Below are 25,144 nucleotides of genomic sequence, written 5' to 3' on the forward strand. Positions count from 1 at the left end.
TCAAGCAAAATAGCAAACAAAAGCTTCCTAAATGTGAAAATTTTACTGCTTTTCTCGGTTTCCATCATTTTAAACTGAACATTTTAAAAAAACTGAGACAAAAAAAATAATAAGAACATCTCATCATGGGGTCTGGAATTTATGATGGGCATTGTATCAAACAATTATGAAACTTATTGTTAGTTGCTACACTAAAGGCAACATTATGTTGCTATTTTAAAGACAAAAGCATACCTGTGGAACCCAGGCCATGTAGCACGGAGGTACAGCTGACACACTGGGAGAATCATGTTGATTCTCACAAAGATGGACACCATCAAAACTACAACCTTCCAGCTGGAGACCTCCAATCTACAAATCAAATGACATGCGGAAGCAGACGTAAGGCAGACACAAAGAAGACAAAAATGAAAACTGAGTGTGATCATGGAGAAAGAATATGACAAATAAAAGATTATTAAAAGCAGCAGATTAGAGATAAAGAAGTTACAAAGACATCGCAAGTGGCGTTAGATAAAAAGAGAAGAGACCAAAAAAGAAAAGAGGACAGAGTCTGTAACTAAAGGGAAATATGGAGCACGAGGGAGACACAAATTGCCATCACCAGATTAACTAGCATGTTCTGCACATAGTACATGAGAGAGACACAGTGTTTATGTGAGTGAATTCAGTCCAGTGACTCAGGGATTTTCCACAGTAAGCTAGACAATAAAGGGAACTCTGGCGTCAAGTCAGACATACACAGACAACTACTAAATCACCATAATCTGGGCAAGAAAAAAGGAAGAGAGTGAGCGAGAGACAAATCCAGAAAAAGCTTCATTGTGTGTGCGTGTGTGTGTGTGTGAATGTGTGTGTAAAAGAGCTCATTGCTTCGCAACAATTATCCCCTTTCTCTTTCTCTGTCAGATGTCTGAGTATTCCCCTTCCCTCCCTGCAGCTGCAGCCTCTTTTTAAGCGCCCACACCCTTCCCTTCCCTCTTTGTATGTTTTAACTAAGTGCATGCCAAGTCGTGCCAATTTTTATTAGAATGACAGAAACGAAACTATTCCCTCAATGTACTGAACTGAAGACAATACAGTTACACCACCCTTGAATTAAGGCATGAAAAGGTAAGAAATGAAGATCAAAAGCAGTGTTGTAAAGTTTGTGTAACTCCAGTAATTTCATTTTATATATTTGTGTCCACTGAATGTATCAAAAGGAACAGGAGACCTGAGATGACTGCTGTCAGCAGCAGCACAGTTATCTCCAATTAATATGCAGAAAACTCTGTGCTTTCGTTCTAACTTTGTTTTCTTCTCTCTTGCAGCTCATGGCTTCTTATCTGCATCTGTAATCTATTCTTGCTGTCTTCTACTCCATTATTTTCCAATTATCACTCAGCCAGAGTCTGTCTTGTTTATAGCGGCAGTATTCTGCAGCTGGATGGGAGGGTTTGCTGTTTGCATGCATGATCTATGGATTAATGTGTGTTTGCTGTAATTCTACCTTGACTTGTAGCTTGACCTGTGGAATTGGACTTCTCCATGATGAGACAAAAACCAAACTATCCATAGAACAGCCCATGGACCTAGAAACAAACAACAGATTTTATCAACTTTAGCACGCCTGCTCTTTCTGTCTCATATTAAATCACAATATTTTAGTCTTACCTGGCAGTTTCTTGTCTCAAAGCATTGAGAAAGGTATCAGGGTGGAAGAGCTCAGATAAATCTAGGATGTCTGTCAAAAGAGCTTGTCTACTCGCACGCTCCACCCAATTCTGTGTACACAGACATAGAGACAAACATACAGAGACAGACACAAAGATTAATGAACCAATAATTTAGCAAATAACAAGTAAACACTCCAAGATAACATATAATTCAGGCATGAAATCAGTTTTGCACAGCAGTCAGAAAAAGGATTTAGTGGATCATTTAAGGATAATGAGAATACAAACTATTTCAAGAGTTGAACAAATTTGAATTCTTAAAATATTTGATCTAAATATTCACCCTCTTGTCATAAGTAGTTTAAATGCAATGAATATTAAATAGCTGACGTTTGTATTGCACTTGCCTTTTTAAATTTTCATAGTAAAGATCAATCTGTGAGTGCAATGATCATAATTTCTATCCAAGTTAGTGTGTATTTTTTAAATGAGAGATAAAATGGCTACAAAGGAAGAGAGTAACACAAAAAGCCAATAAAAATGTGCAGCTAATAGATAAGTTAAAGTCCTCTTGGCTTTTTTTTTTAATCACGCCATCAACAAGCTGATAACACTGGAACCCCAATTACCTGCTAATGGGAACAAAATACATGTGAGCCCACACAAAGAGGCATAAATGTACAGATTGCTTTTAGGAGGCATAAATGTACAGATTGCTTTTAGGCATGTTTACATATATATATATATATATATATATATATATATATATATATATATATATATATATATATATATATATATATATATATATATATATATATATATATATATACACACACACGATGCAAAACATGATGTGCGTGAATCTGTGTGAGTGGAGATAGACCCCTGTAAGCCTCATATAAAAATATTTTAATCCAGTGTGTCTTCTGCAGCAACATCTGCTTTGATCAGATAAACAGCCTCCATCTGTGTCACTGTAAAAACTATTTAGTTTTGTCAAAAGAACAGCTCAGCTTACCTGATGTATTTTACAGCTCAATCTGAATTCTCAGCTTGTATGCTTTCCTTCTTTTTTCTGTTGAAATGCTGAAGAGCTGCACTTTTGATTTTATTGCCTTTTTTTACACTTAGTGACCTTATGATGATTTAAACTTGGGTGGCTGCAGCAGCAAGATTTAAGCCTTGAAAGGTGACCTAACATGGATGTCTCGATCAATTCTGGGTGCTTATTCCGCATTTCTTTTCTTAATAGATAATCAGTTCTTTAAATCTCCATAGAAATTAGTCAATTCAGAGGTCAACTGAACAAAATTTCTGACAAATAAAGCTAGAATGAGCAAAATCTGATCCAACCCATGAGTTCATTTTTAACACAGCAGCAGTCTGCACTGGCTTTAGAGATAATTTGGAAAAAATGTGCAGAAGTGGTAGTCCGTACATTAACACAGACACATACTTGCAGGCACAATTAGAGGCTGCACTGGGAAATACTTTTGCGTATTAATAATAAAGTGAGTCAGTGTGTGCTGATGGAGTGCATACTACTTGTGTATGTGCAAGTATGTGAACATCTGAGTGTTTTCAAGGTCGTCTTGTGCGTCTGGAGGCACTGCTGTGCTGTTTGCTCTTTTTTTCTTCAGCTGCTCAACACAGCAGCAGCTCCGGACTCCGCCTTTATTAGACTGATTAGCTAATAGAACACAGACACGCTGCTAACAGAGATATCACTCAGTAATGATGGGCAGAAACAGACAGTTAAGGACAGTGCAGCTTCTAGATAGGCATATATGAAGACAGATGGAGCGCAGGTAGAGAGGGAGGCTAACAGACAGAAAAAAAACAAGAAGTGTCAGGCAGACATACACACAAACAGATGGGTAAGCACACAGGCCAGCAGACAGACAGACAGAGGCAGTGAGGCTCGCCCACATAGATAATGAAATGCATCCACACAGAAATACACACAGAAATAAATAATTCCTGAACGTGTGAGTGTATGTGTGCATCCTGGTCTGCCAGAGCATATTGAGGTAGGCGTACAGTCAGACACAGTTGAGAGGAGATGGAGAGGAGTTTCCGCCAGAACCTCGATTTCCTGGCACCAGCCAAAGGCTGACACTTCCCAAAACCTCCTGCTTTTATATAATAATCCCGTTTTATTTATGAAGCGCTTTTGAAAACAACATTAGAATTTTTCTGGCATGGTTTTAATCAACACACTGCCTAGATCACACCATGAGCAAGAACTTTGAAGTACTACAGGCTTAGCTGAAGGACTCGTGTCATGTTTAGAGACACTAGAGAAAAATGTATGATTCCAACTCATGTTTTAAGATGTTTGAAGTGGTAGTCCTTTAAAATAATCTGGAACTAAAAACATTTTGTAATATTAATCACTACTGAAGGACAAGGCTTCTAGTAGGATAAAAATGCATGATGAATTTAAATGGATCTCTCAATCATTATACTAATACAGATTAGAAAATTCTTGAACTTCTTAAGTGTCATTCCAATGAGCGTTGAACCACAAAGGATTCTCAGGGACATCTGGGTTTTGTAATGAGCTGTGTGGTCAACAACAAATTCCTTTTTTTTGTTGAGAACAAGATCCCCTTATAGTAGTAGGCCTTTGTGAATGCCACTTTCATTAGACCTAAAGAATGACAAATTCCACTGTTTCGATAATTGTTTCTATATGTTTTCTATTTAATACAAGTATTTTTGTGTAGCTGTGGGAAAAAAAGCAAGAGAGGCAGACAGGTTCACAAACAAACAGTGTATATATTTTATGTTTACATATCAATGTGTTACCTGTATGGCCAGAGCCCGTGTTACTACAGCTCTGAGGTACTGCATTGGCTCCTCTGGTCCCTCCCACTTAGTCTGCCATGTTAAAGGACACTGACACGGAGGAGAAAAGACATAGTGAGGAGAAAATGTTTAAATCAAAAGTGAATAAAATCATTTAAAAACAACTATAAGCAAGAAAGTGTACAATATAAATAAATATAATAAACCATATTATTATCACTGTGGACTTCTGCAGTCAGTAAGCTATGTCTTTCAGTCAGGTTGCTTAGTGGTGAACTGAATCTGCTTCTCTCTCAGTCACAAAGCAAATATGAAATTGTTTAGAACAGCTTACGTCTGCCCAAAAAGTTGCTAGTTTGGGTATGGGCATTTTAAGATAATGTTAAACCAAACCTAAAAAAATCATGAAATTATGAGACGTCCAGATATCTAGTGGAACAAATCCTATATTACAGACAAATATGTCTGTAACGTGTCATCGTATAAGAACATGATATAATTTCTTTGACACAGATTTGTCTGTTTAGCCATCTGTCCATGGCCTTTGTTGGACAATAAAATTGTAGTAAAAGCACAATTCAGTGTGTTAAATTGCAATACCTCATTTGTCAAAAAAGAAAATACTTTACAACAATGGACGCTCTCTGAGGACACCAATGCAGGCTGCAGTAATTACATTTTCAGTTGCAAATGTTTTTAACAGGAATATTTCTTTGACTACTTTTTGCTTATGTTAGTTTCCCTGAAAGCAAAGCTGTGATGATATAAAAATAAAAAACTGTCAGCATCGACATACTAATTACTGCAACTGGAACTAAAACTCACTGATAGCACAGATTGTGAACCTTTAATAAAAAAGCCATCTCTGCATTAGTCATCATGTCTTGATATTAATGATCTCACTATCAACTAAAGGCAGTAGTTAGATTTATTTCTGTTTTGCTGCACTGCTTACCCCTCTCTTCTGATCGGTAGCTTGTGTAGTTTCCAAGTATCTAATTATTTTTTCGTGCACAGCTGAGGAGAGGGGCAGTGGAGCTGATCCCTTCAGAGCTGTGCCTGCCATACTTTTACAATATTACAACCCCAAATGGTCCATTTTCCACATATATAAATCACATCACCAGCTCATTCTGTTCCTCTTCACTGGTTGAAACTGGGCTAATCAGTAATGGCTGGTTATAACTGAAGCCTGAACACATAATGGCACTAAATCCTGTGAACTGCAAGTTGTACATTATTCAATTTGCTGCAAAGACTTAAAATCTCATTGAATTTCTGTCTTGTGATGCAGTAGCAACAACCACCCCTTAACTGTGTAAATATTATATGTAATTAGGCCTTTTGTTGTATAATTGGTTGAGACTGAATGCATGATGCCCTCAAGTGCCGAAAAAGTCAGCCTCACCTCAAGGCACATTTTTTAAAAAGCATTTTATTGATGTTTCTTTACATGATTTGTTTTTGTTTTGATTATTGCACTTACTTTTGCTATAATGAATTGTGTTTGAATTATGTCTTTTTTGATTGTATGCCTTGATTTACACCATCAAACACTGGTTTTATAAAGTGCTACATACTGACTTACTAATTTGTGATAACAGATACTGAATAATGATAACTTTACATTGTGCAAGACTGAACAAGTATCTCCACTCTACTTGCTATAGAGTTTTAGAGCATTAGAACACTGAGCCACAAACATGTAGCAATGTCAATAAAATAAGGGGCTTAAGCTAATACAGTAATAAAAACACTCTCCTTTGGGTCACTCAATTCACTTATTTCATCTTATATGGTCTAACAGCCGAGCAGAGGGCTGTCGGCAGTGATGTAAAACACTGCCAACTAGGGTCACAGATGTCCTGAGGTGTTTGATAAAAATTCAGCTGGGAGAAAATCTGGTGTGGGTTGGGAGTTTTGTGGCTGGGAAATGTACAACAGCATCATCAAATATGACAGCTGCTGCTGCTTTTTCCAAGGCTCAATAACCTTTTTACGCTTAGGCAATATTTGTTCGATATAGTGTGATTTAAGTCTGTCGAAACACTTCCTCCATGGGAAAACCTTTACTATCAAAAACCTTAAACCAGTGTATTGGGTCAATTAATTATATGAGTTTAAAAAACTAAATAAAAAACAGGCTAATGGAAAACTTTATGAATTGTACTGCCCTACAAAACTATGACAAATATCAAGCAACTCATTAAAACACTGCATCTTCATCTTCAAATACAACACAAGCAGGACATCTGAAAATGGGACCTTGAAATAATCATCAAGGGGAAAAAGCAATGCTCAGAACATTGGGCCTTGGGAGCGGTTTAAAAGTTCAATTAAAAAGCAGAAAAAAATCCTTTGTAATACAGTAATGACATCTGTTTCAGATACTGAGCAGTTACACTGGCCACTCTTAATGCACTACAAGATGTCTTCATTTAGGAAAATAATGCCAAAGGTGGAGGTAAAAAGTATTACATCAGGACATTTCATTTTTTATTAAGAAAGTCTTACCAGATGAACACTTGAAAGAAAAGTGGATCAAGCAGATTTTTTAAATGTGTTGGCTAATTACATTTCTTCTCTTTACTGTGACCATGAGTACTGATTTAATAGCATGAGTTAACAGAAGATTAAGGAATTAATGTATAATTGGTTTGCTATGATATAGAATTCTAATGGACATCTATGTTTGGCTTTACACCTCAATCATTTTGTTTTTACATAAAGCTTGAGAATAAAACACATCTGAATGCATTAACTCATACTTTGGTCATATATGCACTTTGATCATACTTGTATATATTTTTCATTTCATATTATGCTATTGGACAAATATTGTTGTCAGCATTGTGGTACTGATTTCAGTTGCATCCTGGCGGCTAACACATTTGATAGCACAGTTATTAGGATTGACTTTAGAGAAAGAATACATTAGGGGGGTAAAATAGGGGAAAAGGAAGATAATTAGAGAGTAAGGAAAACATGAAAGATGAGAGCGGGAGAAAGTTGGTTGGGGGAGTGATGGGAATCACACTTAAGACCTGCTTATTAATACAGAAAAGAAAGAGGAGGAAAGCAGTGAAGAAGGAATTGTGCCCAAGGCTTCTCCCAGAATATTACAAACACAGGAGTGAAAGGTTGACTGTGTGTCTCTTCTTCTCTACCTCATCATATCCCCTTTGTCCTCATCGCAGCCTGGAGACATACGAGGATACATATTGTGTTTGCTAGATGTCTACAAGTGTGTCTGCCCCTGTGGCCTCAACTTCACCACAGAAACACTTCACTTCAAAAACAATATAATGAAGGGAAAACTTTACTTTACCCTGTGACTCAAAAAGTCAGACCTAATTATATATGTTATGGTACACATGAGATGGCATATAGAGGCATTAAAGATCCAACAACAGTGTACAAAGCTGTCATTTTAGAAGATATTGAAGCTAAACGACTTACAAGCTGCTTCACATGCTCTATCTAGCAGAAAGGTTTTACTGCACAATTTAAAACAACTGTAAAAAGTACAATATAACAATATAAGACCATATTATTATTCAGCATTGTTCAATTTTCATTCATATCTATCTTTTGATTGTATTGTTAAAATTCATCTTGTGCACACACACAAAATAACAGATATATGCCTGGCCAACACAAGCTAGCATCTAGACTGTGTTAACTTGATGTTTTTATTTATTAGTACAAACTTTATGTATCTCAATTCATTTCCCCCTTTACTCTATTAATGTCTTTCTTTCTCTTTCCCTCTCCTGTCTTACCTCTTGATTTAGCAGGGCAGTGGCCAGTTTCTGGACTTCTGGACTTAACAGTTGGGTTCCTCTGATGACTTTGCTCAGTGCAGCCAGGGATTGGTGGATACTCTGTAGGCAACACTTACAGTTTACATACTGTACACACTATACAAAAGTTTGCATCTGTGTAGCTGGAAAGTCATTTGAAATCTTACCATTTCACTGCAATAATCTATTTTTTAACAACTGACAGGCTCTGTGAACACGGGACAGAGATAGTGATCTTTCTTACATTCATTTCATAGCTTTGCTTTAAACGCAACAGTCCTGCACTTGAGAAAAACACACGTCACATTCGCTACTACACGAGCCAGCAAATGAAAATCATAATACATAATGTTGTACTGTTGAAATATTTCTTAATATGAGAATGCATGATTCAGCGTTGCTTGTGGTTTCACCCTGTTCCCAGAATAAAGGTTACACACCCACTGCATGAGATTAATTACATAACTGAACAGCTTATGACTCAGACTCTTATTATGCATCTTCATGAAGCAAAGCTCACTTTCTACAGTTCTTAACATGTTAACATGCCTATCTCATTCACATTTCAATTTGCGATCCCCCATGCTATTTGATAGCCTTGTGTGTAAACACAAATAATCTGTAAACACCACCCTTGAAGAATAATTTTCTTATTGATAATGTAATTCAGGGTAGCTATCATTTCTAAATTAATGAACATTAGTTATTTGACACACCTGGACCAAGCGGATGGCATTGAACTGCTCCAACACAATGAATGACAGCACTGGTGACCTCTGACCTTCTGTAGGTGGATCCACCTTCTGGTGAATCAGAGTGGAGCCCTGAGAGTGCACAGACAAACATATTAGCAAATTGATGGGTGAGACAGAATAGCACTAGATATATGTAATAAAACAAATCCTATAGGCTCTACTGCTTCAAGACCTACTGTATAATATTGTACAATCAGCCTCACGGTGCCTTTTGTCTTTCAAACAACCCTTTTAGCGCTACACTAACTGATCAGTCTTCTCAAAGTGGCCGCTCCACAGTACACAAAGTATTATTTAGATGAAGATGCATAATGTGTTTTGTAATCTCTACTGTGCATCAGCATATTATTGTTCTTTGTTCTGAATATTTTTTTCCACTTACTGCAGTATACCTGGTCAGTGTTCCCTTAGGGTTCCCTTTGTTTAACCTGCATATACTAAATTATTTTACTCTTGGTTCTTCTGCAGTAACAAGATGTAACTAAATATGAAACCGCTTCTCTCTCTCTCTCTGCAGTGCAAATCAGGGGAACAATTTGTTTGCATTCTATAACACTAAGTATGTCGAGTGTTAGCACCAAACCCAAACATTTACAAACACTGATATCTAATTGTATTCTGCAGCGGATATTACTCTCGGTACCTGCACCTTATTGTGCTTTCCTTGCATCTACTCAATAAGTGACAGAGAAGGTAAAAAGGGAGGGAAGTATAGTAGGACTGTGAGGTGGAGGAATGTAGACAATGGAGAGTGAGAGATAAATGGGACAATGGAGAAAAGAGCTGGTAGGATGGGATTTTGCTTGACTACAGCTCTGCTATTGTCTCTTTTCATAAATGTGACTAAAGAGCCAAATAAGCATTCTCAGCTGTGTTGTGCTTCTCCCACTTCTCTCCAGACTACATAAAGATTTGTCATAATAAATATATACATATCTGCAAACACAAAGCCCCTGCCAGCAAAGCAAGTGCACACACAGAACTGCACATTGCCATATATACTCGGATAAAAGGCTACACACACACACTTCTACAGACCAAAAACAACTTTTAAACACAGACACAGAGGAACACAAATAATGAACACGATGAAGTTACACACTGGGAAGCACACGTCAACTGATGGTCAAACACCAAGGGTTAGCTGATGACAAAGGGCCAGTTAATTGAAAGCAGTCAGTGGTAGATTGTGATCTATGAAAAGCTAGCTGGTGATACAGCAGCAACAATTAACACAGTTAGTCATTCTCCTTTTGGTATGTAGAAAACAACCCCTGCCTGCAAGGGACTGAGAAAGCAGGAAAGAGAGGCACAGAGAGGCAGCCATAGACACAAATTAGAGAAAAGGAGACAGCAAGCATGTTTGATTTACAGCATGAGAGAGGATAAAGGAGAGGCAGAGCAATAGGGCAGGAATATGGTGGCTAAATTATTTAATGTGGAGGTAGATATGCTTTTGATTTGAAAGGTGCTGGTCTCCAAGCAACCACATCCAGCGTTATGTGCGATAACCACTGACTCCACTAATTTCCAATTATCTCTCGCAGCTTTTAATTTAGACTAGGTGCTGCTGCATGGGTATTGTAAAAATGCTCTAGCATCTGAAAATGGTTTGCACCATTTTAATCCAGATGCTGTGTGATTTCAAAAGAAGTAAAATACAGCCTGATGAAATTCAAAATACATATATACAATATACGTACATACAATATATATACAATAACCGAATTTTCCGTTGGTCTGTGTTCAGGCTGGTTAGAGTAACCAAGTTAAAATGAAAGTTGAGACGGAATCAAAATTACATTTACAGCGTTAGCTTTGTAGTTTGATTTGGAACGCAAAAAGGACAGGAAAAGGAAAATACATCAGATAGCAACTTAAGCGTTAATACCGTGAATTTTCAGTTTGGTGAAAAAAATGAGAAGAGTGGAAATGATGAATTGGGAAAAAAACCAACCTGGTTGAGCATCTTCCATAAGTTGAGGATAGGGGAAAGTCCATTCGACCAAAGCTCCCTGTCAAACTTTGAACCTGTTGCCACTGAACGACTGACGATGCGCAGTTGGGAAATTACCTGTGAATGAATCAGTTGTAAACACAAATAAATTAAAGAACTAAGCAAAGGTGATTATAAAGTGGAACAAAGGTATATTTTTACTGAATTAGATATTTGAGTGTAGCATGCATACTTAAATGTTTGCTCAACAGTAAGTGACCCATGTGACTTATTCTTTTTGAATTTGAAGTAGGCATGTGACTGATGACAAAAAAGATTAGTGTTCACAAAAAAACACGTGACATTTACTAAACCACATCTATCTTACATGAAAATGTAACAACAGTAAATATGCACAATTTCACCCGAAAGCAATGTATGATATTTCTCTGAAAACACACTTTCAGCTCTTAACAAAATGTCATCTACTCTCCGGTGACAATCAACACTGTTCCAGGTCTGGGAATTTTGCAAATGAAAAAAGGCCAAACCCCAAACACATCTCCTAACAGCTCCTTACACACCTAATCAAGCATGCTTAGCTTCAGGCTTAGAGTCCTGGATAGTGCTTTTATCTAGACTCAGTGTGTGTTTGTGTGAGTTTCTGTATGTGTGTGTTGTGAGAAAGGCAAAGCGTCTGATAAATGGCTTTCATTTGGTCCAGGAGAACTCTTTACTAACACCTGCTTTATCTTCTCGGCTCAGGAGGGAAAGTGAGTGCATGCGTATGTGTGTATGTGCGAGCATGTGTGTTTGGGAATATGGAAGAGAGAGCGAGTAAGAGCGAGAGACAGAGGACAAGGAGGGAAGGATAAAAAAATATTTTAAAAAAACAGATAGCTAATCTAGAACTTTACTGAAGCAATGAAAATGAGGGCAGCTGAGGATGGAGATTTTAAATATATTGAGGTTTGAATAGATAGGAATTTAAATACATTAAGATTATCTATGACGACCAAGCAGCAACTATATTTACTGCCACAACGCAACAGGAAGAAAAAGACAATGCCAATGTGCAAGGAGGTTCAACTTTGATTGCGCTGGGCACAGTAAATTTAGTTAAGGCTTTCACTTTAATTCAGTGTAATGCAGGAATGCATTTCATGTTTTATAATTAGTTTACTATTTCTCATGGTCTTATTCAAGATGATGTTCAATAAACACATGTACCAGAACAGGCACAGCTGCCAGAGATATAACAGAAGCAAAACAAAACATATTATTTTGCATTGTTTTGAATGGAACATTTCAGTCATACAATTCCACTGGCTAATCCCTAGTTATTCTCAAACTACTCATCCTCTGCATAAAACATATACACGCATACAGTACATCATACAATATATCTTTAAAACCAAGAGAATCCTCACTAGACATTTAGGACCTGGGTCATTCACACTAAGCTTATGCATTCATTTTAAATGGCATCCATTAAAACCGCGCATTGTCACCCAGGATCTCTTCAGCATGTGTGGTTAAGTTCCCAAACCACAGATAGCAACAGTAGCCTTTCGGGAGGAGAGCAAGCATCAATTAAGGGACGAGAGAGAGAGTGAGATATGAAGAGAGAGAGAGAGAGAGAGAGAGAGAGAGAGAGAGAGCACAAAAGTGACAGTGACAAATGACAGCAGGAGGTGGAGACAATGACATATGGGGAAGATAGGTGGGGAAAGAGACAGTAACACACACACACACAAAAGTGGCCTTTTGGGAGTTGTGCGAATTAAACTAGGTTGGTGGTTCCACTGATCAGCAGACCACACTGACAGCATGAATGAACTTAATTGCATTAACACCCACATGGGGAGCGTGCACCCCAGGTCTAATGGCTCTGTGTGGTTTTGGTGTGTTTGCTGAAGATAATTACATGCAGAATGATGCACATAAACACAAAACACATCTCATTCTGTCTGTCCTGTCACTCCTTTAATTCAAAATTTTCTCTCTTTCCAGGAACAGCTTTATTAAGTTTTTGTTATTAAAGCAGTGGTTTTGCTCACTTAAACCCATGTGTGGTGTCATGTTTTGGTTCCTCACTCAGTGTTTGTGGACCTGGTGGGGCCACACAGCGGTACTGGGCTTTGAAAACAATACAACAAAAAGTATTTATATAAAACACAGAACAGACTTTGACTTTGTTTATATTAGAAACACCACAGACAGCATTTGCAGTGAACATTTGCAATTTTCCTCTGCTGGATCACCAGAAAACACCAGTTCTTTGTGTTCAGTGTAACATTTGTAAACATTCTAATCAAGATAATGTGCAATATAGCATCCTTGTCTTCAGAGACATCATCAAACAAGGCTGTCATTCAAGTGTATTGCCTTGAAGGGAAAAAAATGAAGATATAGTGACTTATACATGCCTTTTTTTTTCTTGACAACACTGAATACCAGCTTTCTTTAACACAGAAAATACATTGCTCCACACCCCACATGAGCAACAAGGTGTATTTGCTGCAAACATATTTGTTGGACTTGACACATCTGTCCATCTTGGTTTCACACAGCTTACAGCCCTTCCTTTGGTTGCCGCTGTCTGCAACCTAGAATAAAGGAAACAGTTCAGGAATTTTAATAAAAACGGACTTGCAGACACAGTTACAGCAAGACAAAGTTGGAGAAAAACACACATGCAACATCGCACACACTTACTTCAGGCACTGGAACTGATGATTCTGTGAAATGGGGCAGAAGGAGCACTATCATCCTCTTCACAACTGCAGCAGAGGGTCCTTGGAATATGTTTTTCTGCTCTGAATTTGAGATCTTGCCTGGTTCCTCAAAAAAAAGCCATCTCTCTTGCAACTTTCTTCTGACCCAATCTAATTCACTGCCTTACAGGCAACCAACACATTGTACAGTGAGATGTCCAAGATGTTATAGAATATCTAGTGGCCAAATCATACCAAAGGATGTCAGTCTCAGGTTGAAAAAACAAAAGAAAAACAAAAAAAAAACAGACAATTTTTTCCTTTTACTGGACCCTAGAAACAGGTCCCACCCAAACACCACACAAGAGTAAATGTGTTACACACTAATACATGTTTATGTCATTAGATATTAATGTGACTGTGATTTTCAGTGCTCACTGCGACTCATGCTGCTACTGTAAGGACTGCCAACAGAATTTCATTGTATTTTCATGTACATTGATAATAAAGGCATTTCAATCTCAATTAGATTTGAATCATGCAAGATTCTAGTTTCCACAAGTGACCAGTTGCAACAATCACTTCACTTCCTGTTTCTATCACTTATTATTGCTGTCTTCCGCTCTCAAGCATACACACAACCATTACAGTCAAAGAACATATCAAGTGTATGTGTGTGATTGTGTTGCAGTGAGTTACATCAGAATCTGCAGTGACCATCAACCACTCCACGCGTGAACACAAGTACACACACACTGGCGCAGACTTACACAGTATAGGTGATGTTAACACACAAGCGCAAAACTGTGATAATTTATGACAAAATCTGCTTAAGTATATATTGCAGACCATCTGCAACTTCAGTTGCTAACACATAATACAAACAAACAGAACAGCAAAAAATAACCTCAACCACATCCACTCACATTCATTTGTCGCAGTAATCATGTGGTGATACTCAATTCCTTTTTACTCTTTCCTCGTCTTTAATTCACTGTCTGTCAAATATCTTGAGCATCACTGCAGTTCTCTGTATTTGTTTTGAATTGGCAGTCTGAGACAGATTTTATGTATTTCTGTATAAAACACATCAAATATTTAGTCAAGTGAATCGAAAATTGAGAAACTCTTGCGTGAACTTTATACTGCTGTATATATTATTTTAAACTAAATTATCTTTTCCTTTTTTGCAGATTGTTGAACATTGCACTATTTGGTAATGTTGCATTATGGCTGTAGTTTATGCAACGTTATACCTATAAATGCAACATCATTCAAAGACATCATGATCTATACACTGAAAAAGCTGACATAATATTTACCATGGTTGATTTTATATCTCTAAACCTTGTTCCATGTCTCTGCAAGATGAATTTAATTTTGTTGTAAACTACATGAAAACAGATGGCTGTTTAGTTTAGTGCTTAGAACTGAAAGGTAAACTTCTAAAACAATACAAAATTAACATTTTTTTTGTCGTCCAGACAAATCACCAAATTGTCACCAAATTATATCCTGTCCAAAGCTCCAGAGGAAAAGGTGAGTGTGTGTGTGTGAGTGAGTGTGTTTGTGTGTGTGTGTGTGTGAGAGAGAGAGAGTGTGTGTGCGTGTGTCTGAGGGACCACAACAAAAATCTGTCACATTTTCATGTAAACTTGGAAATAATAAGAAAGCTTCAGGGAGTCAAGGCATGTAATATGAAGAAGAAATATTTAGGATTCATTACAAATTTGTGGCACTGACAAGGTTAACTTTCTTTTGTACAAAAGGTCATATTTTCTTGTGTTTTACCCCTCTTGCTGAAGCAGCATCATGATGAAATTCGATTGACTTATCAGAGGCTTGGTTAAATAAGTCCACTTGGAGGAAATGTTCACCTGTTATAAACATGGTTGTGCCTCAAGTTTAAAACAGAATATTGCTTAGTAAGTAGCACTGAGTGGGAAACATGGCATCACAACTAAGTATGATTGTATTAGTCTACTTATTATTCTCAGCAAACAGGGGCTATCTAAAAATCAAATCATAGCTAAGCTGAAAGTTCCAAAAAATGGCAATGAATGGCACTTGGTTGAAACTGGATCAGTTATATCTGACCAAAAGTGACCATGGAACTGGAAGATCAATGCATGAAGCTTTGTTTATTGAGAGATAGAAAAGCAACTTGTACCATCAAAAGAATGCTGTTTACTAATGCTCTCAGAGGATGAGTTAGTCTATAAGTCTCTAAACCACTTCTCAGGAGGGGAAACAAGGCCAAACAGATGGGATGTGCTCAGACATACCAGCATTTCATAGTGGGTGGCTGGAATAAAGTTTTATTTACTGATGAATCCAAGTTTGAGAAGGGTGCATGTAAGGAGACGAGCAGGAGAGAGAATGATACTGCAGTGTGTTAAACTGAGTGAAACATGGTGGTAGAAATATTCAGGTCTTGGGGTGTTTGCTACTCTGGACCAAATTGACTGCCCCGTGACCAAAAAGAAGTAGCACTCTCCTCTTCAGGAACATGCTACACCTTCTGGTTTGCATCTTTGTGGAAAAGGACTCGTACTGCAGCTGCATAATGAGCCCAAATACACCTCAAAGAACTACTTCAAGATCAAAGAAGACCAAGCAGTGCTGACTGTCATGGACATTCCTCTACAGCCACCTGACCTCAGCCCATTTAAACATTTTTGGGGACAATTTATTTCGTTTTCATTCTATTTATCCTTCCAAGAGATCCCATTGAGATACCAGATCTCGTCTTCTGGGGAGTCTTGGTCAAGTCAGCAGCACAAGCAGTTTCAAACAGAGAACTATTTCAGGTGAACACATTCAATACATAAATGCCACACGAGGGAAACAGTAAACACAGAAAGGGACACAGGTCATACCAACAATATCTACAACACATTCCACATCAAGTGAATGATTCTGTTTACTTCAGGGCTGTTTGTAATGGACATTTAAAGTTAATCAAATAACAAGTGTTTCTAAGGTAACAGTATTGTGCAGCTCATTCAATGCCCAGAGTGCATAAAAAGAGCAAACAATTTTACCAAGCTTTGGGTACATCTTAGGTACCTTAAGAATAATTCAAAAAGCTGACAGTGTTATATTTGCTGGTGCGATAGAATAATAGGTAGGAGATATAAGACGTAAGGTATAAAATGTCTTGGCAAGAATAGCAACATGTATACTTCATCCTATTAGATAGAGAGGGCCATCCTCACAACTGCTACAATGAAAAATACAATGGTGTGTGAGAGCCTGCACTTGTTGCAAAGGATGTGCAGCATGGAATGCAGATCCAGTTTTCGAAGCAGGGATGAAGCTGCATCCATGCAAATCACATCACTATAGTCTAATACAGAGAGAAATGAGTATTCTATCATTTCTCTGGCCTCAAATGGAAAGCATGTTATTCAACAGAAAAAATGGAACAGTTTTTGATCAAAACATTTTTATAGATTATCAATATGCATATTAAAGTAATCAAGCCAAATGAGTGGGTAAATGTTTAAGAAGTAACTCTTGCATGTGGCCTCTAATTATAATAAAGTGGAATCAGCTGTCGAGTGAGAACAACAGAAGGTCATATATATATATAGTCTTGAATTTAGCATCATTTTAAATTTTAACAAGAAAAACTGTAAAAGACAACATCTTTATGGCTTGCTTTAAAAGCAGTGTCAACACATAAATGATTATGTCATTAGTGTGCATACAGTTTGTAACTTTGCTCGATACATTTTAAGATCTAAGTCGCTGTAATAGCAGTTTGTGATCTATAGAGTCAAACGCAAGAGCTGTGCAGTGTTGTTAACCGTCTAAAGATTTGATGATATCATTTGCTGAGACATCGCAAGAAGCTCTGTGGAACATTGTCAAACCATTCTGGGATAATAAGGACTATGAGGTTTTACACAGAACTTCTGTAGCACATGCAGCTTGAGTGCTGCAGTCATTGCAACAGAAGGCAGACCAGAACAAAAGAAGAAGATGACTTTTTATGTTCAGAGATTCAACTTTCCACTCCAACTGTTATGCTAATAATATAATTTGTAATAAAAAATGTTATATTGATGAGAAACATTGGCGAAAGAGAAGTATCTTCACTAGAGGACCTTTGGAGGCCACTTTGTGTGAGTATAGAAGTGTGTATATATGAGGTCTTGTGTTTGTGAAGGAAAGCTTATGTATGTGTGTGCCTCTGTGTTTGTGTCTCGTGTATGTGTGTTTGCTTGAAAAAGCAGGTGGCTGTGTGTGCTCGACAGTGTGTGTGTGGGTGCACCTGGGAGCTGATGATTCTCTGGGAGGATCTCTCTATGTTGGCAGGCAGACCAAAGAATGCAGGCCTGTCATCCTCTGGGAGATTTTCTATTAAACTGCGGTAGTCCTGGGAAGACACACAGACACATACAGGTCAAACACAGAAGAGCACCCACATGCACATATAACGAAAGACAGAATGAATTCATGTTCCCTGTTTTTATCATGGCTCGATGACGCACTCCATTTTTGCATTTCTAAGCAACGTTTGCCACAAAATTTAATAGTAAAATCTTCAAGCATCCCTGTTAGTTAGCTGTGTGGGAACATAGGACAAATAAGGCTATACTGAGCTTAATTAGGTGTGTTGTTTATAAGGGTTGATGCAGCTTTTCTCGCAATATCAAGTTGGCTCAAATAGGACTTTAAAGGCTTAAATTACTAAAACTGACACTTACCACTGACTGCTAAATTGTGCAAAATGACTGCCAATTCAAAGTAGAGATTTCCATATTGACTTTTAAACCAAATGGTCTCTCATCGGTTCTGTGGTATCCTAACTTCTTCTAATTGGACTAGAAATAAACAGACACCTAATAAACAGTTTTGGGCACATATGTTAATTTGTTTTCTGTGAATAGCACACACAGAACATAAACAGAATATAGAGTAATAGAAAAACAAAACCAATTGGGTAGATTTGAGAGTGGCTAATGGGTCTTATTCGTAGTGGCTATTTTATACACCAACCTAAAATGAGGCTAACACAACACAAACTACTGAAACTTCAATACAGGCCAAACCTCAAATGGGAAATTTATTAGCAGCATTAATTTGGTACTCTGTTTGAATTTTCTTTTGCTTCTTTGCAAGTGTACCTTGGTTCATTAAGATGTAAACAAACCACAAAACATTTCAGCTTCAGCTTTCAAGATACAGAAAGAAAGACAGAAGTGCTTCTTTTCACAATTATCTGCAGAAAAGAATACATTTCTTGAACATCTAGTATATGAGATACTAAGGCTGCAGGGTTTCATACGACATCAATACGAGCAACTCTAATTTTGTGCGTGCCAGCTGTCTAAGTTTATGCGTTACATGACTGTGCCGTATTGACAACCTACCATTATGGAGCAAGAGTTTGGGAGGCTGATCTGAGGCGGAAAGATTTGTGTTCCTCCTCTGCTCTTTCTCTGTCCAGCTGAGAGGGAGGATGAGAGGAGGCGTGCAGAGAAGAACTGCTCAAGGTAGGAGCGTAAAATGCGGAGGTCAGACGGGTTGTCAATGCGTCCACCGTAGATAGCACTTTCCAACAGGCCATGGACAAACTCCCACTGGAAAACTTTACCACCTTGGAGACAGATAAATGCACAAAGAAAGCAACAAACAGGTGTAATGGCTTCGCACAGTAGGCGAAAAACACTAATGCTGCAGATGGCAAACTATCACACACTCAATTGAAATGCCAATTCCGAGTTGTTCAGGTTATGCTCTTTGTGAAGTGGTGTAAATGAAAGAGGTAATTGATCAAAGACTGCACAGATTCCAGTTCTCATTATGTGAGGTGCAGAGGTGAACAATATCATCCCTTGTACCTTCAAAAAGCCTGTCGATGATCTCAAAGCCAGCACGCAGGTCCGACAAAGAAAACTCATAGAACTTAGTCCAACCCTGGAAAAGCAGAGATGAGAGGGCAAAGCACAAAAATGATATTACAAGAGTCACATAATCAAGCACTACGGGTTTCTTTTCAGATCCAAACAGTAAGAGGTGAAATTCAAAATCTCTCTTGCCAAATGTCATCTGGGACAGACTCCAGCACCCCACGACCCCCAACAGGTTAAAGCAGGTGTAGCTAATGGGCGGATCACAAAGTGTTTGACGATTCAGGTACCGTCTCTCACACACATTCCCTTATCCTCTTAATCTTTTAAGTGTGAGCGTAGCACCAACTGCATGACTGCCGCATTTTTCTATCCAAAAGATGGAATAAATAAATCTGAAAGCATAAAGACAGCTGGATGCTAATCAATGAAGAGTGTGTTGTAAGTCGATATATCTTCCAGGCTGACGAAATTTCTCATATGGCTCTTATTTTCAGGGTGAATATCTATTAGCAGTAGTAGTTCAGACAACTCGTAAATTTACTTGTTTCTACGGTAGAAAGACCAGCCAAATTTAACAGTTACTCTTATTGATACCTTTCCGAAGCCAATGTTTTGTAATACTTTTCCAACATAATGCCTTAATAACTTGCTGAAGGGGAAATATCCAGTAGGTTGTTGAGTAAAGCCTACGAGCACACATGCCATAATTTGTATTCTACTGTTCATTTCCTATATTATGCAACCACCAGGTCACAAGCAAAGCTCCTTTGCAAGCTAAGCACAATTTTTGCACAAAGACAAGCCTATGCACATGCAACACTCTGCCCTGGAGCACAGAGTTAAGTCAACAGGGTGGGAGCTTTAAAAGAATAGAAACAAATCTGCTGTAATCAGACAACACATATGCACACACACGCATAAAAGAGCACGTATTTCAGAGTGCGTAAGCAGTATCAAAACATTGGCCATCTCAGAAAAATCACAGAGGTGTTAAAACATAATTGAGTGTGAGGGCTGTCTCAGTTTGTGACTACGTGTTTGTTGCACTTCACTATTCAATCAGCAGTTGTAATCTGCCCACTGACGCCGTAGGCAGATGAAGTGAGGGGTGGAGGAAAACGGTATAGGCATTTTCCGCAATTCTTTGAATGATTAAATGTATGTTGTTTGTTCAATAATTGTGTGCCTGAGTGTGTATTCCCAGACTGTGCTGAGGCATGTTTCTGCTGCATTTGATAGATTTGCTTAGATGTGTAAGCGTGAAACTGCAGATTGTGCCTATGCATGCATAAATTTGTTTTAAGTACATAGCAGTGGCTGCTTATTCAGTGAAAAATTCAATGTATGGATTTTATAAAGGCAGTCGTGTACCGATTGTAAGCAATTCATCAAACATAAATGGTAATCGTTTAAATACATATGCACACAAACATACCCTTATACATTCACTTTTAGTAAGGCCAGACACTATTTTGCAGGAGGAAAACTGTCTGCCTCTAATTTCATCTCTCCGCTTTTCCTTATTTGCACCGTCTTCCATTTTCTATCTCAGTTTCTATGCATTTGTATTTTAAAATGACATGTCTGCACAGGCATGTAAAGAGGATGAAAACAATGAGAGACTAAATGAGAAAGGGGGCGAGGACAGTAGATAAAGTGACAAGAGAGTAAGTGATGGCGGAGTGGACGAAAGGAGCTGTGACTGCTGCAGTAATTAGCAGGTCATGTTCTTGTATGAGAAACATTACCATCCCAAATGAAAACACTAGAGATGCAGTGATTGAAAGAGAGAGACAGAAAGAAAAACAACAAAAGAAACACCAGACGACAGTAGCCAGGGAGGGTAATAAGAAAATCAGGGGAGAAATAAGCCTAGTAAAGTGAGGGAATTTAAAGAATGAAAAGACATTAAATACACACTATTCTGTGTGCTAGTTATGTAGGTTTACATCTTTTTATGGTGCAATCAATATTTTTTTCAAAACAAATGCACTGTAAGGGGAATGATTTAGGGGAGAGTACTGTGACCAAATCTGAGGCAATAGGAGAGAAGAAATAAATAAATAAGTGTGCAAAAGCTGTGACAATTTAATTACAAAAACCTCTTATTTGTCACAGTTCTCCTTCATGTTTGGGTACAGCGAGTTGATTGTTAGTTAGTAGACAAAAAGGGAAACGTTTCCTGCTGTAACTGTGGTCACATCTTGTAGACAGAACAGTCTGAGGCAACTGTTTAAGTTGGAAACAGGACACGGCAAACTGCAACAAGTACTAAGAAATCACAGATACGACCTCCTCTTAATTTTGTTGAAGTGTCTCGATATAATTTTATTAGACTGAACTCACACTGCACTAATTCCAAAAGATACAAACCGAAGAAGCTTTTTAAAGTGGACTTAAAACTTAATTGCCCTTCTTCCCAATGGATATCATGTAAGAACGCTTGAGTAAACTGCAAAATGTAATTATCAGTTAAAACTAGCTTTCACTGAATCTTGTTATGCTGGGACTTTAAAATGCAAGTAATGGCTATCACATGTCAATGTTTGCCTGAGGAAAATGTTTGAGTGTTTGACAGAACCGACTTGAATATATAAGTAAATATCTAAGTTAGATTTGAGTGCAGCCTAACTATAAAATGAACACTGAAGATCAGAAACTGACACAATTATGTAGTGACCCACTTGGATTAAAGACACTTAAATAAACAAATGCATGCCTTTATTATTCACTGCACAACATCAATGTTTATTAGTATATTATCTTTAGATATCTTGGTTAGATAGGAAGATGCATAGCGACTGCAATCGTATGCTCAAAACAGACTAATTCATTTAACCAGTTATCTGATGAAGTTGTAACCCTTTGTGTGTATAGCTGTTCAGAGCAGCCACAGCTGAAATCAGACTAAAAATCTTGCCGTCATCGAGATGGATGGGTCATGATAATTGCTTAAATGTACAGATAACAGTGCACAGTCTTTACTGAAAGGCATTCACAATCTTCAGTTACGATCAGTTTCCTATTAAAGCTGGAGTAGGCAACATTTTTGGCATCATTAGACAAAAAAAAAAAAAAAAAATCCAGACTAGCTTTTAAGCACATTCTAATGCAAGTGGTCTGAGATGAAATTAGATTTGTCCTCCAGCTTTTAGAAAATGTAGTCTATGATGGGAGACTTAAGGCAATTACAGGTCTGTTCATTCAGAGTAGGTGAGAGAGTATGACGAAGACCACAGTCCACAGTGACAGTAGAATGTAGTAGTGCAATGGGATAGAGGTCTTTTACTGGAGAGAGCAGCGTTCAAATCCTGAGTAAAGCCACAAACGAATTTTGACTTTTAGCTTGACTATGACCACGTATTGGAAGTGAATGCATATACCTGTTCTCTTCTAGTGGGAGGGACTTAACAGCTGCAGAAGGAAAGCTGTCTTTCTTCAAATTTGGGTATCTTTGTTTCTTGCCTTTTCCACATTTCTGCCTACTTCAGCTTTAACTTACAGCAGGAACTAAACTGTTTTGAGATTTGGATAGCAATGATTATACAATTTATTTTATAAAACTGGTAAGAGTAAATACAAAACCAGCAGTCTTTTGAACATAAGGATCCCAGTAGCCTAATGACTCAGATTAATGTTCAGCATCATTTCTCGCAAAGACTTTGACAAGGTATCTAAGTGTATGCTGATTCATCACTGCCTGGAGTTTAAACTGAAGAAATAAATAGCCTGGTTTTCTCTACATGAATTGACATTATGTAATTATTAATGCCATCTTTCTTTTTTTGTAGAAATGATTTATTATTAGAAATGTAGTTTAAGTGATAAAATATTGTGTTCAGTCACTAAATATTAGAGGCTGACCCTGGCACTAGTAAATAAAAAAATAATAATTTTGTGGCATATTGTGTAGCAAAGTTTCAAGTACTATTAATACCATCGCATACTATGTCAACAGATTCATAGTTCTATGTTCAGTTGACACTTATATAATCAAGCATCCTACTTAAAATCCCTTGACAGTGTATGACATGGCAGCACTTCTTTCCACGTACTTTCCGAAATGTATGTCAGAAAAGTCAATGAATAAAGGTAATGCATATGTAAGATGTAACCAATTGGTCTACAAGCATTATGCGTGAAATGGGGGCTGTTTTCCAGATTGTGTTTAGTGTGTGTTGGACAGCACACAGGTTTACAACAAAAGCTTATATTCATACGTGCTACTTACACATACATAGCCACACATACAGACACACTCGCAAGCACACACAAAGACTGCTGGAGGCACAGCACAAAGAGCAAACATGTTTGCTGTGCTGGTCAGAAAGGGCAAAGAAAACTGATCTCTGGGGTATTTTTTGTTACCCTTTCTATGAGTCTCTAATAGGTGGACTTTAAATAGATTTTCTAGCTAGTAATGAGCATGTGTAGCTGCACATGCATACATATATGCAATTCTTCTTCTGTACTTTCAGTGACCAAAAGAAAAACAAGGTCATATCCCGTATGTTACGATGTGTGTAAGTACAAAAGCTTGTGATTTCAAAGGACATTGTAGCACATTGTTGTGTTGCAAGTATCAAAGTTAAGTATTTCTGTTCAATAGCAGCTCATGCTACTAGCTTTCATATAAAAGATTTAATCCAGCTGCAGAAAAAATTCAGAAAAAGTGTTGGTCAGTGTTTTTGCATTTATCTTTACATATATCTCTGTTGTGTCTATCATGGTCCTGGATTGTTACAACATTTTAACAAGTGTTGCATTTTATCTCTTTTAAATACTGAAGCAGTTTGGGTTTTTAGTCCTGAAATACTACTGTAGAACTATGACCATTCAGGGTATTATTAGTAGGTTTGTGTGCTTTACCTGTGGTATGTAATTTCGTCTCTCTTGACAGACAGCATGGAACCAAGCCAGACAAAACAGGGACTGGGATCTGGACAGGACGCCTCCTACATACAATCAACAAGGCAGCACAACCAAAACAAGTACAATATTCATTCATCGAAGTTTGATAAGACTGAAGGGAAGATTCCTTTTTACAATTTTTCAGCAAACAATATACAATTGTGGACTAGAGCATGCTACTGTGTATTTGCCTAAGGACAGTTTTGGCTTTTTTAATGCTGTATTGTAACCTCAAAACTGTTATTACTAATGCTGTGTGTTATTATAGTAGCACACAACATTTCTATCAAATCAAATGAAGTGTCCTATTACTTTACGTGAAATATAATATAGATTCCTTAAGCTTTGGGCCAGCTCTTTAGCTTAGCTCTGTAACAATAGGTCTGGTTGTCAGCTGTCCCAAAAGGCTGAAATAGATGATGAATTCAATAACTTACAGTAGGATTTACCGTAAGATATTGAGTCCTCAAACAAAAAGAAAAGAAGATACAACCTTTACTGATCTGTTCTGGAGTCCAGGACTCATATGTTCTCAGCAGATTCTTCTTCAACCCTGGAGGAGCCTGGAGATAGCAAACAAAAGAGGGGGGCAGATGGAAAGGCAAGGGACAAAAGAAAGAAGAATGTGAAGTCAGAGGGAAAGAAAAACATGTTTTACTATGTAGTTGTCCCAAATATTCAAATGT

General features: G+C 37.7%; 1 protein-coding gene across 5 annotated transcripts in view; it reads right to left on the reverse strand.

Annotated features, from left to right (window-relative positions):
• Positions 1-25,144, reverse strand: part of LOC111572654 (cytoplasmic dynein 2 heavy chain 1) — a 146,128-nt gene that overhangs the window by 29,902 nt on the left and 91,082 nt on the right. For all 5 annotated transcript variants that reach the window (XR_008602311.1, XM_055012354.1, XM_055012355.1 and 2 more), the window contains 12 exons: positions 24,952-25,021; positions 24,417-24,502; positions 19,536-19,611; positions 19,065-19,291; positions 17,963-18,067; positions 10,988-11,104; positions 8,992-9,099; positions 8,255-8,356; positions 4,473-4,562; positions 1,657-1,766; positions 1,493-1,574; positions 235-351 (listed from right to left, as the gene is read on the reverse strand). Coding sequence is in view for 4 of the 5 variants with exons in the window: in XM_055012354.1 (XP_054868329.1) it covers positions 235-351; positions 1,493-1,574; positions 1,657-1,766; positions 4,473-4,562; positions 8,255-8,356; positions 8,992-9,099; positions 10,988-11,104; positions 17,963-18,067; positions 19,065-19,291; positions 19,536-19,611; positions 24,417-24,502; positions 24,952-25,021 (1,290 nt within the window). In the remaining variant the exon portion in view is untranslated. The remainder of the gene's footprint in view (positions 1-234; positions 352-1,492; positions 1,575-1,656; positions 1,767-4,472; positions 4,563-8,254; positions 8,357-8,991; positions 9,100-10,987; positions 11,105-17,962; positions 18,068-19,064; positions 19,292-19,535; positions 19,612-24,416; positions 24,503-24,951; positions 25,022-25,144) is intronic.

Source organism: Amphiprion ocellaris, chromosome 7 (assembly GCF_022539595.1).
Source record: "Amphiprion ocellaris isolate individual 3 ecotype Okinawa chromosome 7, ASM2253959v1, whole genome shotgun sequence".
Classification (NCBI taxonomy): Eukaryota; Metazoa; Chordata; class Actinopteri; family Pomacentridae; genus Amphiprion; species Amphiprion ocellaris.